This window comes from Bison bison, unplaced genomic scaffold (genome assembly GCF_000754665.1).
Source record: "Bison bison bison isolate TAMUID 2011002044 unplaced genomic scaffold, Bison_UMD1.0 scf7180017864183, whole genome shotgun sequence".
Lineage (NCBI taxonomy): Eukaryota > Metazoa > Chordata > Mammalia > Artiodactyla > Bovidae > Bison > Bison bison.
In genome coordinates, this window is record NW_011494755.1 from 8,054,913 (window position 1) to 8,067,603 (window position 12,691).

A 12,691-nucleotide genomic window follows, 5' to 3' on the forward strand; every position below is an offset into this window, starting at 1 on the left:
TAAGGGTGGTGTCATCTGCATATCTGAGGTTATTGATATTTCTCCCGGCAATCTTGATTCCAGCTTGTGCTTCTTCCAGTCCAGCATTTCTCATGATGTACTCTGCATATAAGTTAAATAAGCAGGGTGACAATATACAGCCTTGACGTACTCCTTTTCTTATTTGGAACCAGTCTGTTGTTCCATGTCCAGTTCTAACTGTTGCTTCCTGACCTGCATATAGGTTTCTCAAGAAGCAGGTCAGGTGGTCTGGTCAGGTCATCTCTTTCAGAATTGTCCACAGTTTATTGTGATCCACACAGTCAAAGGCTTTGGCATAGTCAATAAAGCAGAAATAGATGTTTCTCTGGAACTCTCTTGCTTTTTCGATGATCCAGCGGATGTTGGCAATTTGATCTCTGGTTCCTCTGCCTTTTCTAAAACCAGCTTGAACATCTGGAAGTTTACAGTTCACGTATTGCTGAAGCTTGGCTTGGAGAATTTTGAGCATTACTTTAGTAGCGGGGGAATTTTGAGCATTACTTTACTAGCGTGTGAGATGAGTGCAATTGTGCGGTAGTTTGAGCATTCTTTGGCATTGCCTTTCTTTGGGATTGGAATGAAAACTGACCTTTTCCAGTCCTGTGGCCACTGCTGAGTTTTCCAAATTTGCTGGCATATTGAGTGCAGCACTTTCATAGCATCATCTTTCAGGTTTTGAAGTAGCTCAACTGGAATTCCATCACCTCCACTAGCTTTGTTTGTAGTAATGCTTTCTAAGGCCCACTTGACTTCACATTCCAGGATGTCTGGCTCTAGGTCAGTGATCACACCATCGTGATTATCTGGGTTGTGAAGATCTTTTTTGTACAGTTCTTCTGTGTATTCTTGCCATCTCTTCTTAATATCCTCTGCTTCTGTTAGGTCCATACGATTTCTGTCGTTTATCGAGCCCACCTTTGCATGAAATGTTCCCTTGGTATCTCTAATTTTCTTGAAGAGATCTCTAGTCTTTCCCATTCTATTGTTTTCCTCTATTTCTTTGCATTGATCGCTGAGGAAGGCTTTCTTATCTCTTCTTGCTATTCTTTGGAACTCTGCATTCAGATGCTAATATCTTTCCTTTTCGCCTTTGCTTTTCGCTTCTCTTCTTTTCACAGCTATTTGTAAGGCCTCCCCAGACAGCCATTTTGCTTTTTTGCATTTCTTTTCCATGGGGATGGTCTTGATCCCTGTCTCCTGTACAATGTCACGAACCTCATTCCATAGTTCATCAGGCACTCTATCTATCAGATCTAGGCCCTTAAATCTATTTCTTACTTCCACTGTATAATCATAAAGGATTTGATTCAGGTCATACCTGAATGGTCTAGTGGTTTACCCTACTTTCTTCAATTTAAGTCTGAATTTGGCAGTAAGGAGTTCATGATCTGAGCCACAGTCAGCTCCTGGTCTTGTTTTTGTTGACTGTATAGAGCTTCTCCATCTTTGGCTGCAAAGAATATAATCAATCTGATTTCAGTGTTGACCATCTGGTGGTGTCCATGTATAGAGTCTTCTCTTGTGTTGTTGGAAAAGGGTATTTGTTATGACCAGTGCGTTTTCTTGGCAAAACTCTATTAGTCTTTGCCCTGCTTCATTCTGTATTCCAAGGCCAAATTTGCCTGTTACTCCAGGTGTTTCTTGACTTCCTACTTTTGCATTCCAGTCCCCTATAATGAAAAGGACATCTTTTTTGGGTGTTAGTTCTAAAAGGTCTTGTAGGTCTTCATAGAACCATTCAACTTCAGCTTCTTCAGTTTTACTGGTTGGGGCATAGACTTGGATTACTCTGATATTGAATGGTTTGCCTTGGAAATGAACAGAGATCATTCTGTTGTTTTTGAGATTGCATCCAAGTAGAAGGCATAATTCCCTTCTCAAAATGAGGGGATGAGTGGCATGGTAGGGCTGTATGGTATAGCCATTAGTATGGTAGGTATGGAAGCTAAGAACATATACAAAGATTACTGAAAAGTATTAAAAGCCCATATAAGTTCAGGGAGCCTGATTTTGTAGTGGTACCAATCTACTTGATTTTCTCCAATAATGCACAACATCTTGGGTGTAGGGATAGAGAGATGAAATCTTGACTGATTCAGAGCTGAAGTTTAAATGGAAGGTACAATAGAAGGACAAGACTGGTTAAACTGATGGCCATCACCAAATATGGAAGAAGAAAGAAATGAAAAAAGGAGTTGAAAGTTTATCATCTTTAGAATGCTGAAGATCATGAAAGAGCCCGAGGTACCTATAGACAGAGAGTTTCAAGTTAGAGGCAGGATAGTTCTGCATTATCGAAAGTTTGATAGCAAAGCCAAGGAATGAGTATATTTGTTATGAAGACCAATGAAACTATAAGGTCAGGGTGTTGAATGAATCATTCACATTAAAGACATCTAGTTCAATGGCAGGACCAGGCAGGAATAAAGAGAGTACCATGAGCCAGGTGCAAAACTGTTCATGGATGATTGTGGGGTAATAGAGAATGACACGGCAATATGGCATAGCCTCAAAGGATGAGGAATAAAGTTTTGGAAAGGATAATGGAAAACACAAAATGGCCTTCTCATTCTTATATACATACAGAGAGAAAGTTATCAGCTTCTATATGAAAGGCATACAGGGGAAGCATTATCATCTAGGGAAAGTTGAGTTTCACTTAAAACAAGGAGGTGAAGAAGGAGGAGAGTTTCTATTTTAGCAATGGGTTCCACAGCACAAGATGGAAAGGGTTGACAGAGGGGGCAGTAGTTGGTGTAGAAGAGTTGAAAAATGACCCTGGAGCAAGAGAGATCAGATCAGATCAGATCAGATCAGTCGCTCAGTCGTGTCCGACTCTTTGCGACCCCATGAATCGCAGCATGCCAGGCCTCCTGGAGAAGGGAATGGCAAACCACTTCAGTATTCTTTCCTTGAGAACCCCATGGAACAAGAGAGACTTAGGTTCAAATCCTGATTCCTTCACTTAACTTGTGATTTTGGCATGATACATCAACTTTATGAATTTTAGTTTCTTCATTTGTAAAAGCTGCCTTAATGAAACCTACTCATAGGTTTGTAAATAGTCTGTATTATTAGTAACTTTAACAATAAACGGTATCAACTGGTAATAATAATCATAATATATACATAAGTACATTATAGTATATTTACATTTCAGATTTACAGTCCACATTGATTTAAACACTGATTAGATCCCACCAAACTATATATTTTAAAGTATGAATTTTATAGTATGTTACTAATATCTTAATTAAAAACTTGGCTAGATCAATACATTTTTATATGTTCAAGCATTTGTTATTAAATTAAGCAAAATTTAAAACTCCCTACCTTCTATTTTGTTAAGGATTTTAATGAGTAAATGTTTTTCTCCATCTGAATCCATTCTTATTATAACCAGCACCTGATCAAAAATAAGAATTTCATATATATCTGAATGATTATGCTTTGTAATATTCTTTTGCTACAGTGACAAAAATAACAAGCAACTGGTTACATGAAACTAATGACAATAAGTTGGCAAAGTAAATATTTGCATTGTAAAAGATAGCATTGCTTAAACACAAAGGAATACACTCTGGGAAGATCAAATGGATGTGAGAGTTGGACTATAAAGAAAGCTGAGCGCCGAAGAATTGATGCTTTTGAACTGTGGTGTTGGAGAAGACTCTTGAGGGTCCCTTGGATGGCAAGGAGATCCAACCAGTCCATCCTAAAGGAGATCAGTCCTGGGTATTCATTGGAAGGACTGATGCTGAAACTGAAACTCCAGTACTTGGCCACCTGATGTGAAGAACTGACTCATTTGAAAAGACCGTGATGCTGGGAAAGTTTGAAGGTGGAAGGAGAAGGGGACGACAGAGGATGAGATGGTTGGATGGCATCACCGACTCAATGGACATGAGTTTGAGTAAACTCTAAGAGTTGGTGATGGACAGGGAGGCCTGGCGTGCTGCAGTCCATGGGGTCGCAAAGAGTCGGACACGACTGAGCAACTGAACTGAACTGAACTGAAGATAAAATGTCAATGAGGAAAACATTTGGGGGCAGGGCATTCTTAGCATTCTTCAAGAATTCTAATATAGATGACTATATAAGTAGTCTCTGCCCATATTGTAAGTGCTAAATTTAACCCACACAGGTTTGAATTGCTCTTGTTTTTAAATGCATCCAGCACTTTGTGTCTTTAGACTGGTGAACTCACTCCATTTACACGTAGCGTGATTACTGATACATGGGGACTTAGTACTGCCATTCTAGCTTTTGTTTTTGGTTGTTTTATGTTTCCATTGTTTCTTCATGTTTCATTTTGGTTTGGTGGTTTTCTATAATGTTTTTTTCAGTTTCCTCTTCCTTATGTTTTGTGTCTCCATTCTAGATTTATGCTTGGTGATTACCATGATGTTTGTGTAAGATATGTCATGGGTACTATTTTACATAGTACTTTTTCTGCTGATAGCATCTTATCTTCATTTGCCTATATGGATACTGTTCTTCTTCCCCTTTTGTTTTTGTTTTCTCAAATTCATTCCTTTTTATATTCTGTTTGTTACCAAATTGAAGTAGCTATTGTTTTTTTCTGATATTTTCCCTTTTAACCATTATGTTATATAAAGTGTTTAAAAACCTATTCTGATATACAGTTGCAATTTTCTAATTGTTTGTCTGTTTATCACCTTACTCAAAGTTTTGTGTACTTCTGCCTTTTGTTTCTGATAGAAGAGGTCCTTTCAATATTTCTTGTAAGGCAGGCCAGGTGTTGATGAAATCCCTCAGCTTTTGTTTGTATGCTGTTAAGTCGCTTCAGTCGTGTCCGACTCTGTGCAACCCCACAGACGGCTGCCCACCAGGCTCCTGTGTCCCTGGGATTCTCCAGGCAAGAATATTGGAGTGGGTTGCCATTTCCTTCTCCAATGCATTCGTGCATGCTACGTCACTTCAGTCGTATCCGACTCTGTGCGACCCTATGGACAGCAGCCCTCCAGGCTCCACTGTCCATAGGATTCTCCAGGCAAGAATATTGGAGTAGGTTGCCATTTCCTTCTCCCTTATGGGAAAGCCCTTATTTATCCTTTATATCTGAATGATAAATTTGTTGGATAAAGTATTCTTGGAGGCCAGTTTTTATCTTTCAGTATTTTGAGGCTGTTATTCTACTTCTTCCTGGTCTGTGGAGTTTCTGCTAAGAAATCTGCTGATAGCTAATAGGGATTCCTTTGTGGGTTGCCATTCTTTTCTCACTGCTGCATTTAAAATTCCTTTTCATTGACTTTTGACAGTATCTTGGAGAAGATCCTTTTGCATTGAGGTAATTAGGTATTCTCTTGGCTTCATGGACTTGTATACCCAGTTCCTTCCCCAAGTTTGGGAAGTCCTCAGCTGTTATTTTTTTAAATAAACACTCTGCTACCTTCTGTATTTCTTCTTCTTCTTCTTCTCAGATAATTGTTTGTTTTTTTAAAAAATACTCAGCTGCATAAGTTGTTTATATATTTTGGAGAGTAATCCCTTGTCAGTCACTTCATTTGCAAATATTTTCTCCCATTCTGTGGAATTTCTTTTTATTTTTAGTTTCCTTAGGTGTGTAAAAGCATCTAAGTTTAATTAGATTCCATTTATTTTTGTTTTTATTTTCATCACTCTGGGAGGTGGCTCAGAAAAGATCTTGCTGTGATTTATGTCAGAATGTTCCGCCTATGTTTTCCTCTAAGATTTTCATAGTTTCCAGCCTTACGTTTAGGTGTTTAATCCATTTTCAGTTTATTTTTGTATATGGTGTTCAGTTCAGTTCAGTTTAGTCATTCAGTCGTGTCTGACTCTTTGCGACCCCATGGACTGCAGCACGCCAGGCTTCCCTGTCCATCACCAATTCCCAGAGCTTACTCAAACTCATGTCCATTGAGTTGGTGATGCAATCCAACCATCTCATTCTCTATACAGTGTTAGGAGTGTTCTAATTTCATTCTTTTACATGTAGCTGTCCAGTTTTTCTAGCTCCACTTATTGAAGAGGCTGTCATTTCTCTATTGTATATAGAAGTCTTTCTCTTATTTTCCAGCAGGTGGCACTACAGCACAAGTTTTTTCGTTTCCCTTAGCGACTGAAGCAACTTGGCAGCAGCAGCAGCAGAGAGGGAAAGTTATGACCAAGCTAGACATATTGTGCACTGGGATGACCCGGAGGGATGATACCGGGAGGGAGGTGGGAGGGGGGTTCAGGATGGGGAACACGTGTACGCCCATGGTGGATTCATGTTCATGTGTGGCAGAACCATTACAATATTGTAAAGTAAAAAAATAATAAATAAAAATTTTAAAGCAGAGACATTACTGTGCTCTGTCTAGTCAAGGCTATGGTTTTTCCAGTGGTCATGTATGCATGTGAGAGTTGGACTGTGAAGAAAGCTGAGCGCCGAAGAATTGATGCTTTTGAACTGTGGTGTTGGAGAAGGCTCTTGACAGTCCCTTGGACTGCAAGGAGATCCAACCAGTCCATTCTAAAGGAGATCAGTCCTGGATGTTCTTTGGAAGGACTGATGTTGAAGCTGAAACTCCAATACTTTGGCCACCTCATGCGAAGAATTGACTCATTGAAAGACTCTGATGCTGGTTGGCATTGGGGACAGGAGGAGATGGCTGGATGGCATCACCAACTCGATGGACATGAGTTTGAGTAAACTCCAGGAGTTGGTGATGGACAGGGAGGTCTGGCGTGATGCGATTCATGGGGTTGCAAAGAGTCGGACACACCTGAGCGACTGAACTGAGCTGACCCTGCAATGTCTATGTCAGAGCTGTCACCCAGTGCGTTTGTTATCACTGCTTGTGCCTCTAGGGTTGTTGATGCCTTGCTGTTTCTGGTGTTACTGCTGTCACTGCCTGCGGTACTAGGATGGTGGTCTCTCTGGTATCCCCTGAGTCACATGCTCTGCCACTGCAGGAGGAGGGGGAAGACCAGGAGGAGGAACCGGGGTCATGTGCGCCTCTGCCTTGTCTGATATTCGCAGGTTTCTGGGCTCACCCACTGCAGGTGGAGGATGGGGCGTCAGAGTTGTGGGTGGCTCTGCAGCTAGCTGGAGGTACAGGGCCACAGGCCTCACTGCCCCTGCTGCCCAGTTATCTGAGGCTGTGGGTGCCACCGCAAGTCTAGGCTGGAGTCAGGTGCGGTGCCTCCCTTGCTGCTGCAGGCTTTTCGGGGCCTGTGGGCTCGGCTGCCATGGTTCAGGGGCCAAATTGCAGGCACTGCCTATGCTGATCCTCCAGTTCTACCCCTTCCATGTGTTCCATTGCGCCCACCTTAGATGTGCAGATGTGTGGAACTCTTTAGTGTCCTGGTGTGTTGGGCAGAGGCCCAGTTGTTGAGTTGTGGATGTTTTCCTGGTTGTAGATTGAAGGGGAGAGACAAAGAGAGCATCTTGTCCTGCCATGATGCTATCACTCCCAATTTTAAATTTCTGGTTGTTGTTCAGTGGCTAGGTCGTGTCTGACTCTTTGTGACTGCGTGGACTGCCACACTCCCAGTTTCCCTGTCCTTCACTGTCTCCCAGTTTGCACAAATTCATGTCCACTGAGTTGGTTATGCTATCCAATAACCACAGGTTTGGGGATATAGAGATACAGTAGTGATGTACAGGAAAATGAAGGAAAAGGCCAAATTTGTTTTCAGATTTAGTGTAAAGTTTTTTTTTTTAATATTTATTTTTTAATTGAAGGATGATTGCTTTACAGAATTTTGGCGTTTTCTGTCAAATATCAACATGAATCAGCCATATGTAGATGTTTTACTGCTTGAAAAGATTTTTTAAGGTATTTTTTCTTAAATCTTTATTTATGCAAAGTTTTTGTCCAATGCTTGAGACAGAGTGGGCAAAAACTCCCAATATAATCCAAGAAATAAACAAAGTGCTTTAAAAAAGAATTATGGAAGATTATGGCTCAATATCTAAAAATTAATTATCAGGGGTCTGTGTTAGGTATATGTTCATGAACTTACAAGCAGAAAACAAAATTTTTGAGATGTGAAGGACTAATCAATCCATAGAAAGCTATGGATAATAAAAATGAAAGTATTTTTTAAATTCAAGACATATGAATAGTGACACAAATGATCCTTTTTCTGGGTTTGATTCTATCTGACGAACTTACTTAGGGAGAAAACTGTCAAGGGACCAAATTGTATATACTACATTATTTCATAATTTCAAATTAAATGCAAAATTTTATCTTACATACAATTCTTATATGAGCTGATTGTTGTAATCTGCTTTATTTCAATACTTACCTTGATTTGCTGTTCATTTTGCATCCAATTTAGTATCTGGCATTGCAATTCTCTTATCTTATAGTTGATTTCAGGCTTTTTCCCCCTTATAAACTGTACTATCTCCAGTTGTCGCCAAATGTCATACAAACAGGAACCAAAAACACTTTTGTAGATATCTTTTGCATTTGACAAATATCCTGTTAAAAACAAAAGTAGGAAAAAAAGCATGTCTTTTTGTTCTTTTAGAAACTCCATGGTAAAAATCTAAAAGGGAAGTAAGGGTCATAGCAGAGACAGTTACATTTTCCTTTACTGGGCTTCCCTGGTGGCTTGGATGGTAAAGAATCTGAACACATTGCAGGAGACCCAGGTTCAATCTCTGGGTCGGAATGATCCCCTTAAAATTAAGCAAAGCTGAGAAATGCATACCAAATGTCTGTTTTTAAGCTATGTAATACCAATATCACTGGATACACTCTACAAATTCTTTGAATATTCCCCATCCTTTTCTGCTTTTTAACTTATTAAATGCTACTGCCTTCTTCTTAAACCCTAGAATCTACACTTACTTGCCAAGAAGTCCTGTGGTAATACATTTCACTGAGAGTTTCTTGTTATGGCATCGATACAGCTTTTGCACTTGATTTCTGGTTATTTGTGTATATGGCTTAACAACCTCATTAGTCTATAAGCTCTCATAATCCATATTTATAGATGATAATTAATTTATGTAGCTGCTAAAACAGCAGTGCCTAAATTCAAACTCTCTAAAAGCAACTGTAAACACAGAGTCTTGAGACCTATCCTTGAAAGTTCATATTCAAGAAATCTAGATTGAGTCTCAGGGGTTCCTATGTCTAAAGACTTCTAGCAATTCTGCTACACAATGAATTTTGTGAATTACTGGAGTAGAGACCTGGCAGAGTAACTTATGTAGATCAGCTATTCAGTGAATATTTGGGCAATAAATATAATAATAAATAAAAAGTATAATGCTCATGTTCTCATTTTTATATTGTGTACATATTAATTCTAATTTTATATTAATACAGCTAGAATAATGGGCAATTTAGAGGTTGACTTATGTTCTTTCTGCTTCCTAATCTCAAAGCTTCCCACTGATTCTCCGTACTGCCAGTAGATGTAACCTTAAAGAAAAACTTAGTCCAGTCGCTTCCCTGTTCCAGTGGTTCCCTATCATTTACAGAATAGTGACTGAAGTCTTTTTTGTAGCTAAAAAGGCTTTTCATGATTTGGCTCTTTCTTATTTCTTGTGGCTTAGCTCTCATGGTTTTCCACCTTGTACTCTTCAATTTAGCCACATGGAACTGTTTGTCACACACTCACTGAATCATTTTTCTGGGCTCTTAATTCTGCCAACAATACCTTTTCATACTTTATTTACTTGGCAAACTCTTACTCATTTACAGAAAATGTTCCCCTTGAAAGCGTAACAGTCACCACCATCCTTTGTGCTGTTACTATGTATCTCTATTACAGTACCCATTACACAATACCACATTTATTTCTGGGTTAAAGCCCAGAAGTGAAACTTTAAACCTTTAACCCTAAAACTCATTACCTTGCTAGCTTGGGAGAGACACACAAACTGGAAGCTGAGGGAACATACAGAATCTGGGTCCAGGGTAGGCAGCCAGACCATATGGACCTTTCTTCTGCTGCCACTATTCACAGAAGAAGAAAGGAGGTCAACCTAACTTGCTCTTTGATTTTGAGAGGTTTAGAAGAGTGAGAAAGCCTTCCACTAAAAATATCCAAGCCAGCAAGGTTATTCATCATGGCTTGGTAGCTAGGGTTTAAGAAGTTACATTTTTCCAACAAAGATTTTACTTTTATGAGTATTCCTCAAGGTAGCCAAATAGTAATGCCAAAGTTTGATTTAGTAAATGCATTTCTTTGAGTAACAAAAAAAAATTCAAGAGTATATAGCTCTCAACGGTCTCATATAATCTTAAGGCAAAATGTAGAGTACTTAAAGGTGAATACACTTTAATCAACCCTCCATAAATCTTATTTCTCTAATTCAAGATTTTGCTAAGTATTGAGCAGGTTCCAAAATCACTGCAGATGGTGACTGCAGCCATGAAATTAAAAGACACTTGCTCCTTGGAAGGAAAGTTACGACCAACCTAGATAGCATGTTAAAAAGCAGAGACATTACTTTGTCAACAAAGGTCCGTCTAGTCAAGGCTATGGTTTTTCCAGTAGTCATGTGTGGATGTGAGAGTTGGACTATAAAGAAAGCTGAGCAGCGAAGAATTGATGCTTTTGAACTGTGGTGTTGGAGAAGACTCTTGAGAGTCCCTTGGACTGCAAGGAGATCCAACCTGTCCATCCTAAAGGAGATAGGTCCTGGGGGTTCATTGGAAGGACTGATGTTGAAGCTGAAACTAAAATACTTTGGCCACCTCATGCAAAGAGCTGACTCATTGGAAAAGACCCTGATGCTGGGAAAGATTGAGGGCAGGAAGAGAAGGGGACGACAGAGGATGAGATGGTTGGATGGCATCACCAACTCAATGGTCATGGGTTTGGGTAAACTCTGGGTGTTGGTGATGGACAGGGAGGCCTGGCATGCTGCAGTTCATGGAGTTGCAAAGAGTCGGACACGACTGAGCGACTGAACTGTACTGAGCAGGAGTGAGTCACAACTGTACTCTCCCTGTGAGCTGGCATGCTAAGTCGCTTCAGTTGTGTCTGACTCTTTGCTACCCTATAGACTGCAGCCCACCAGGCTCCTCTGTCTGTGGGGATTCTCCAAGCAAGAATACTGGAATGGGTTGCCATGCCTTTCCCTGTACTCTCCCTGGGAGCCCAGATATTCTAGATTCTGATATTCTGTCTTACTATTTTGCTTTAACAGTTAGCCTCATTGTTGGTAAGACTGACAATCTTTTATGGAAGCTGAAAAGTATAACAAAGACAGGAGACTAAACAGAACAGCATGTGACACTATGCCATTATATTAGTTTCAGGTCCTGTAAACTAGGGCTATCGTTGTCTGATAATAGAGACAAGACAACTTGACCCAGCATCAACATTCAAATGCTTTACTTGGAGAAGAAAGGGAGAGCGTCATGTTGGGCTTTCTAAAGGTTATTGTTGTTCAGTCACTAAGTTACATCTGACTTTGCAACTCCATGGACTGCAGTATGCCAGGCTCCTCTGTCCTCCACTATCTTCCAAAGTTTGCTCAAATTCATGTCCATTGATTTAGTGATGTTATCTAACCATCTCATCCTCTCCCTTCTCCTCCTGCCCTCAGTCTTTCCCAGCACTAGGGTCTTTTCCAATGAGTCAGCTCTTTGCATCAGTTGGCTAAAGTATTGGAGCTTCAGCTTCAGTATCAGTCCTTCCAATGAACATTCAAGGTTGATTTTCTTTAGGATTGACTGGTTTGATCTCCTTGCAGTCCAAGGAACTCTTAAGAGTCTTCTCCAGCACCGCAATTCAAAAACATCGCTTCTTCAGCACTCAACCTTCTTTATGGACCAACTCTCACATCCATACATGACTACTAGAAAAACCATAGCTTTGACTATGCAGACTTTTGTTGGCAAAGTGATGTCTCTGTTTTTTAATATGCTGTTTAGGTTTGTCATAGCTTTCCTTCCAAGGAGCAAGCACTTTTTAATTTCATGGCTGCAGTCACCATGTGCAGTGATTTTGGAACCCAAGAAAGTAAAATCTGTCACTGCTTCCACTTTTTCCCCTTTTATTTCCTATGAAGTGATGGGACCCATTGTCATGGTCTTAGTTTTTTTAATGTTGAATTTCAAGCCAGCTTTTTCACTCTCCTCTGTTACCCTCATCAAGAGGTTCTTTAGTTCCTGCTCACTTTCTGCCATTAAAATGGTATCATCTGCATATCTGAGGTTGTGGATATTTCTCCCAGCAATCTTGACTCCAGCTTGTGATTCATCCAGCCTAGCAATTTGCATGATGTACTCTGGATAAAAGTTAAATAATCAGGGTGACAATACACAGCCTTGTCGTACTCTTTTCTCAGTTTTGAACCTGTCAGTTGTTCCATGTAAGGCTCTAACTCTTTTTTTACATTAATTAATTAATTTTAATTGGAGGCTAATTACGTTACAATATTGTAGTGATTTGCCATACATTGACATGAATCAGCCACGGGTGTACGTGCGTTCCCCATCCTGAACCCCTCTCCCCCCTCCCTCCCCATCCCGTCCCTCAGGGTCATCCCAGTGCACCAGCCCTGAGCACCCTGTTTCTTGACTCGCATACAGGTTTCTCAGAAGACAGGTAAGATGGTCTGGTACTCCCATCTCTTTAAGAATTTTCCACAGTTTGTTGTACTAATATAATATTTGGGCAAGTATTATAACTCCCAGTATTGTAGAGGGAGTACAATTATAAC

At 40.1% G+C, this 12,691-nt stretch overlaps 1 protein-coding gene across 1 annotated transcript in view; it reads right to left on the bottom strand.

Annotated features, from left to right (window-relative positions):
* LOC104991227 (chromosome unknown open reading frame, human C9orf84) overlaps positions 1 to 12,691 on the bottom strand; it is an 80,837-nt gene that overhangs the window by 30,349 nt on the left and 37,797 nt on the right. Inside the window, exons 15-16 of the mRNA XM_010843625.1 lie at positions 8,305 to 8,483; positions 3,355 to 3,427 (exon numbers count right to left, since the gene is read on the bottom strand). Of these exons, the coding sequence (XP_010841927.1) occupies positions 3,355 to 3,427; positions 8,305 to 8,483 (252 nt within the window). The remainder of the gene's footprint in view (positions 1 to 3,354; positions 3,428 to 8,304; positions 8,484 to 12,691) is intronic.